The sequence below is a fragment of the Phaethon lepturus genome, unplaced genomic scaffold (genome assembly GCF_000687285.1).
Source record: "Phaethon lepturus isolate BGI_N335 unplaced genomic scaffold, ASM68728v1 scaffold36747, whole genome shotgun sequence".
In the NCBI taxonomy this organism is placed as follows: Eukaryota; Metazoa; Chordata; class Aves; order Phaethontiformes; family Phaethontidae; genus Phaethon; species Phaethon lepturus.
The window spans coordinates 10451-17999 of NW_010552094.1; the positions used below are offsets into that span (position 1 = coordinate 10451).

At 37.1% G+C, this 7549-nt stretch overlaps 1 protein-coding gene across 1 annotated transcript; it reads left to right on the forward strand.

The window, feature by feature from the left end:
- Positions 1-1271: 1271 nt before the first annotated feature.
- IMPAD1 (inositol monophosphatase domain containing 1) lies at positions 1272-6442 on the forward strand (the record flags this gene model as incomplete). Its single annotated transcript, XM_010291110.1, has 4 exons — positions 1272-1431; positions 2380-2475; positions 4299-4460; positions 5707-6442. Coding segments are annotated over 4 exons (690 nt in total), but the record flags the coding sequence as incomplete, so codon positions are not given.
- Positions 6443-7549: the final 1107 nt, after the last annotated feature.

Sequence of the window (7549 nt, forward strand, 5' to 3'; positions counted from 1 at the left end):
ATTTCAGACATGTAACAGACACATCTAAGCCATAAGCATCATCATCCCACTGAATGATTAGTGGAGTGATGCGTTTCTGAAAGGTTCACAGAGGTTGAAGCTTGAAAGTCCCAGTAGCAATGATTTCCTTGTGATGGCACTAGAAGAAGCATAAAAATACTAGTCTCCTAATGTAACTGAGGTGCTGAAAGTAAATGGGATAGATTTGTCTAAATCCCTGTTAGCACTGTTTATGTCCAGTTGCATTATAGCTCTCCTATAAACCATGTTTGTAGTGGTAGTAAACCGGTATGAGTAGGTTAAGGCAGGTTGATCCGTATTTCCCCAGTAGTTTTTCTTGCCAGGGTATGTGATGTTTTGTAACATGAGAGATCATTACATACAGTGTTTTGTGATAACTGCATCTCTTGCGATTCAAAAATATCTTGCTACTGCAGTCACAGCGACATTGTATTGGGTTTTGCAGAACATTCTTTCATTCAGCAGATTGGGACTGTGTTCTCTGCTACTGGACCAGGCACTGTTTGGCATACTGAAATGCCCTCTGGTCCTGAATAACATTCATTAAGCTAAGCAGCAAGTGACAATAAGCTTAAATGTGACTTTTGACTGCTGTTTATAAACGTTCTTCATGGGCTTCCTTAGGTCCTTACCCCAACCTACCCTAAAGACAGATAAGGAATGTTATTGTTATTGTCTTGTTTAAAAAATAACATATATCTGACAGTTGTGTAATGGTTACATCCAATTGAGCTGCTTAAATTGCTAGTTGTAACTCAATGTCGGAATCATGAATATATACTGGATTCCTACTCCCTCAAGTCATACCACAGTCTGCAAAATCTTTGTTGATAAAATATCAGTACATTTCAGTCTGTATAAATGGAACATTAGACCCCTACTATATCTGTATGCTGTATGATTCTCCAAAGTCGAATGTTCTGCTTGTAGTCTTTGAAGCAACTGCATTTAACACTTGATTTTAAAAACCTGCAATTCATACTGTGAGGAAGTTCAGTAGGAAGAGCTGCAGCCAAAGAAAAGAGTGTCCAGCTGTGGTGCAGTTCGCAGTAAAACTCTGGATCGTGGCTTTCTGTTGCTTGTTGCATGACAGTAATAGCTTGCGAGTTGCTGAAAAATGACTAATTCATTCACTTTTAGCTGGAGGTGAAGGGAGAAAGAAAAGATATAAGCAAACTTGTAATTTTCCCAAGTACCACAGTTACTGTATCTGATAAGTTAATGCAACTACTTTTTTTGTCTTGTCATAGATAAACTCTGAAGAGCATGTTGATACAGCTGATCAGGAGACAGTCTCTTGGGATCGCATTATTCCTGAAGAAATAAAACAAAAAATACAGCCTAAAGAGGTTCCAGCAGAAAGTGTAACTGTCTGGATCGATCCGTTAGATGCTACACAAGAATACACAGGTAGCTGATTCTTGTTGACAAATCATGTGTGTAATTCTGATGTCTGCCTTTTATACTGGAGACAAAATAGTAAGTATTTAAAATGGCATCTCTTGTTAAAGCGTGTTATGTCAAAGTTAGTGTGATTTAATTGAACAAATTGCATAATGAAATCTCTTAGTTATCAGACCATAACATTTACTTTTATATATACCAACTCTGAAATGACTTTGGTATTCCTTGCAAGTAAGTAGTTGCTAAAATAGATGGTAACTGTCCTTCATGAATTCTGCTGGAATTATACATTTCTTTATTTCCGTTATTACTGTGACAGCACTAAATGTCTCAGAATATTTTTGTTTATTTAAGGGAATACTATGTGAATATCCTATTTAACTTGATATAAAAAAGTTTTTGTTACCTTTTTTCAGAAAAGCATGCGTAATTCAATCTTCCCCTTTTACACGTTTTGAGATGTCACATAAGTCGTTCAAGGCAATCCAACTAAAATTCTTGCTGCTAAGTGCTGCAGAACAAACAAAAAAATGGGTTTGTTCTTTCTGCAAATATTCCATTGATACAATCACCTTTCCAGGTGAATGTTCTTTGGTATTTGAATTCCCAACTTTGAACCAGTAGAGGATAGGAGGTGGGGCAGAGAAGGGAGAATAAAGGGGCACAGATTTCCATGAAAATACATGCTGCATAAGACACAGCCGTTAGCATTAGATCTGGTAGGAGTATAGGTTACATGTACTGAACAGGAAAAACTGCTGGAAAACTGAGAAGTCTTTAAAGTCTTTTGAAAACTGCAAGGTTATTTGAAGATGCAACAAAGTTACATAATTCTAAAAGGCAGAATATAGACTAGTCTTCAAAGAACAACATTTCTCTAATGTCAGGCCCGCTTTCTTTTTGTGTTCTTGGCATCTGACTGTAAACTTGCTCACTTTTTTGTTTTGCCTGCAGAGGATCTTCGACAGTATGTCACGACAATGGTTTGCGTAGCTGTAAATGGTAAACCGGTAATAGGAGTGATACACAAGCCGTTCTCAGCATATACAGGTACCTTTATGCCTTCACATGTTTCCAGCATCTTCAGTCACATTGTTAATTAAAATGTGATGTTTGAGAGAACATCTGTAGTTATAAATGAGAAAATAGTACCTGGGGCAAAAGAGCACTGCTGCAGACCTCAGAATTAGAACTGCAAATGTGTTCTCTGCTATAAAACCACAAAGGAAAATGTTGCCCTTGTTTAACATGAAAGTGATGCATTTAAAACAAGCTAACTGAAAATATGTTTAAGAATTAAGATCCTTTCAATCAGATTGCTTATAGCAAATCAAAGGGAAACCTGCACATAGTCAGGAGTCATATGTGCTGGTAATCTTTAGCAGAAGAGTACTTTGCTCTCTTAGCAGAAGAACTTAGGTCTGTGATATTATACCCAGGAGCTGGTGTTTATTCAGTGTGAATAACAGAGCTAGATTAAAGATCTTAATGGCAACTGTTTGTATGTAACAGGCAAGACCATCTAGCATAGCTTTAATGATTATCTGAACTGCTTTTAATGCCACAACCCTGAATGAATTAATTCTTTAATATTAATGATGTGTCAGTGAGGGTGGCTGCAGGTTTGGCAATGTGTATGCACTTCTGAAAACTTCAAAGTAGTTTTAGTACGTGTGTCTTGCTGTATATTTGAAACAAGAATGTCTGTTCTCATTTTCCCTTAGGCAATACTGACCTCTAGAGTTGTGAAGTTATGCAGTAGCTCTGGCACAGAAACTAAGACTGAATAAATGTATTTTCTTATTTGTTCTCTTTTTTGCCCACTGAACGTTCAATATTTTCTGCTATAATATTTTACTGTCTTTAAAAATGAACTTCCAGTCATTTAAGTATATGCTACATTCCAATATGCTTAAAGAATCCTGGGGTTTTTTGGAACTATTTTTCTAAGTATCAACATCTGTCTGAAGAAATGTTATTTTTTTTAGCACTGTAATTTTGAGAATTTAACTCCTTTAATAACAGCAAAGTGAAATGTTCATACATGGCATCAGATGAGATGCAGTCAACTCTATCATTCTATGTGAAGAGTATTCATTTCCCAAGCTGGAAATAACAGTATGATTGTTCCTAATACTACCACACAAATACAAAGCAATAAAGGGCAGTCGGCATTGTTATTAAACATAACTCAGCCTGTTGCCATACAATCTGTCCCTCTACTGAGATGAAATTGCTGGTTAGTCTGCTAAGTAAATGTCAAATTAATGGTTAGAGGATGCCACCTACAAAGCTTGGCTTTAAACCTCATGAAGAAACAAGTGGGAGGCTGTGTATTCTAAATCCAGTCCACTGAAACACACCATCAAGTGTTTTCCTTAGTATTCCTCTCCTCCTCAGCTATTTCCTTCCTTAGCATTGCTATCCTTCTGAAGAAAATGACTCCATAACATTTTTGCTATCTGCTTTTTGTTCTTACAGAAAGGTTTTTTGAGGAAATACTGGATCTATTTCTGACTCGGAGCCATCCTTTTAACTTCAGTGTCTTTCCAATTGCAAGTTCTAAATATTACTACTTGGGATTTTTCCTTCTTACTCTGTTTTTGTGAAGTATTACACAAGAATAATCAGGCGTGGGATAATGCCATATGCACAAAAGAACGGGGGGAGGCTGTTTCTCTTCCACCTGTGTGCACATGTGGGCATGCACCCCTTCCTTCTGTCAGCCCTAACTTTCTCTTTTATAGTAGGGAGGGAAATTAAGTCAGAGGCATCAATTCCATTTTCTCAGATAAGTGTAAAGATAAAAGGATACTTAACAGAGATTGCCTTTTGTAAATTTGCCTTTAGCAGAATTTGTGTTTCTCTTGTAGCTTGGGCAATGGTGGATGGTGGGTCAAATGTAAAAGCTCGTTCCTCCTACAATGAGAAAACTCCAAGGATTATTGTATCCCGCTCCCATGCAGGAAAAGTTGAGCAAGTTGCACGGCAGACATTTGGAAATAAGACTGTGATAATCCCCGCTGGTGGAGCAGGTTTGGTTCCTTAAGCATCCTATCTTAACTTATCCTAACTTAGATGCAAACTTAGTTCAAGCTTTAGGCTATTGACAAGTTAGGGAATCTAAGCCTGGACCAGCAATGTTATTGTGATCCTTTCATTGAACACGCTGATGTGCCTTCACTGAAGGCACTGATGCCTCTGTGGAAGAAAAAGGGTTGTGTGACCAAATACAGAATCATGAAAGAGAATCTGTTGGCTGTTAGTTAACTAGTAGTACGTTTAATTAAACGATGTTTTAAGAAAAAGTCATTGAAGTTTGGTACTATTACTTGCACTTGTGTCAAAAGAGAAAACTAGTGTCACTGAAGTCCATTTTTATCTGCCTCATATTCAGTCCACAGAGGTTTTAGCTAGCTTGGAACCGTACACAATAGAATGCAAATACGTGAGGCACTAGTGTGAAGCAATAGCTGTTTTCTGAGACTTTAAAAGCCATGCAAAATTTGAATTTTACAGAAATGTATCTTTCTGGGTCTTTTAATATGGAAAACTAGAGCTCCCTTACAGATTGTTTAGTTGAGAAGATCTTGCATAGGTTTTTGACAATGAATCTAAATGAGTTTTCTTATGATAAAGGAAGTGAAAGTGGAACTGATTATAGTAGATCTTCTCCAGGGCTTGACTCTGTATAAGAAGGTAAAGAAAGGAACAGTTTAATGATAAACAAGGGTATTGGTTGAACAGCTGAGAAATTGAAAAAATGCCATAAAAGAAAGAATATTATTTTGAGCAATAACTTGGTACTGCATTATGTACGATAAAGGGGAATGCCCTGGGCTGGGTTGCTTTAATAAAGAGTGGTATATGCAGCTTCCTTCTATTTTAACAAAAAGAAAGTAAAAAAAGGTAGATATCAACATAATACAGAGATTGAGAAATAAGCGAGTGACCATAAGAGCACAACTACGGTCGAGTTTCTGGTCTTGTCCTTTCAATGGGCCTGTAGATAAGCCTGTGTAGTGTATCGGCTTTATTGGGGTGCCATAGAAAAATTGGGGGGGGTGGGGAGGTGTTCCTTTTGCAAATTTTCTCTACAGGTCAGAAAGCAGACAAAGGTTATTGATGCCTCAGCCATTATACTGGATGGCATGATATAATTAATGACATCACTTTCCTAAATCTTGCATGTGCATATTATTAACATTTAGCAGTAGATTTATCCTTTATGATGAATAGGAAAACTTGGTTTAACTTTTTACTGCTGCCTTTTTCTTCTAGGTTATAAAGTGTTGGCCCTCCTTGATGTGGCTGAAAAGAATCAAGAAGAAGCTGACGTGTATATCCATGTCACCTACATTAAGAAGTGGGACATATGTGCAGGAAATGCAGTCTTGAGAGCATTGGGTGGCCATATGACTACCCTGACTGGTGAAGAAATCAGTTACACTGGCTCAGATGGCAATGAGGGAGGACTTATAGCCAGTATCAACATGAACCATAAAGCACTAATTGAAAAACTTCCAGATCTGGAAAAAACATCACACAAATAAACTTGTCTGATGGAGAAGTACAGGTCATGCTTTTGTAGCCTCCAAAAGCTCTGTCTGAAGAAGCAGGTATGAAAACCTGCTGGGAAAGATGCACAGCAAAGCAGTTCGGTGTGGGTTTGGGGGCTATATCGTGCATTGGGTTTCTTCAGTGGTGATATTTAAAAAAGAATAAAATAATAATTATCAGAAGTAGGAATGGGACTGACTGCCTCACACCTCAGTTTCCATGTTTTATTTTTTTCAGACTGTTTTCATGCAGTTCTTATACACAAGGTGCATATACAGTATATATTTGTGAATGTAGGTGAACTAAAGAAAAATCCAAACTGATTCATAAAATAACCTAAGTAGTTCTCACGGGAACTTCTTGGAACCTCTTACATCTTGTTACTGTAGTTATAGCAACTCCGTAACGAATTAGGTAGGAAAAACGGTTGATTTGTATAGGCAAAACTCTGTAAACAGTTCAGTGGGAAACATGATCCTGTGTTCTGTATCCCCTGAACAGAAAGCACAAGGTTGACACATACATGTGCAGCAACAGTTAATCTTTGACAGTGTGGCACTCCTCCTGCTTTTTAAGAGGGAAAAAAAGAAATGTTCTGTACTATTTTGACTTTTTTCATGAAGATGTAAACCAGTTTAGTTCAGATAGGTTGTGAATATCAGTGTTTTATTAATCAGTGTAATTATTTTTAAAAGAAGGCAACGTTTCCTTGTATAGTTTTTAACGGTTACTTCTTGTTCTTGATTTCTGCGTACAGTGTTGAAGATGCATGCTAGATTTTTCTCTAGTGTAGGACTTGTTCATCATTTGATGTTTGTGCCTATAGAAGCAGCCTCTTCCTTCAGTACCTGGATTTTTGGTTGGCTGTTTGTGGTTTTTTGTTTGTTTTCCATTGGACAGAGTCATGGAATGAGTTTAACAGAAATAGCAAGTTGATTGGTTGTTTCCATTTACAACACGAGATATAAACCAGCAATTTTTCTACAACCCCAGAAATAACTTTCTGTCTTTTTAGGTTAAGGCATGCTCTTTTCTGTGGAATGCTCTTGAGCCATCCCAAACAGCTTGTGGTTACTTGGTTTGTGGAAATTTACATAGAGAGAGACCATTTGAGCTTGAATCAGTTTAAGCAAGTTTGAAGAATGTGTGCGCTTGAAGTACAGCAGAGTCTGCAAAACCTTACCGAAAAATGTGCTTTGTCCATACATAAATATATATATAATATATAATAGAAATACACAGAACAGGACATGGGCCCTTTGATATCAAATGGCGATTTGTTGCACCTCTAAAATACATGGACTTCTATCTGCAGAAATGTAACCATCTGTGGCGGTGTTCTCTGCACCCCTCTGAAGGCTTTAAGAAGGTTAAAATGTACTTATATGAATTATCAGTAGATAAGCTTCCCACCTATCCTCAAGAAGGCTAAAATTCGTAGATTATACAAGTGTTTTCTCCTCAAAGTTTATTCAATATAAGCTTAGGCTGTTTAAACCAAACTCTTAATTACTTTTGTTTTAACTTTTCATCATAGTGCTGTTCTTTTTAAAAGAAGTTTTCC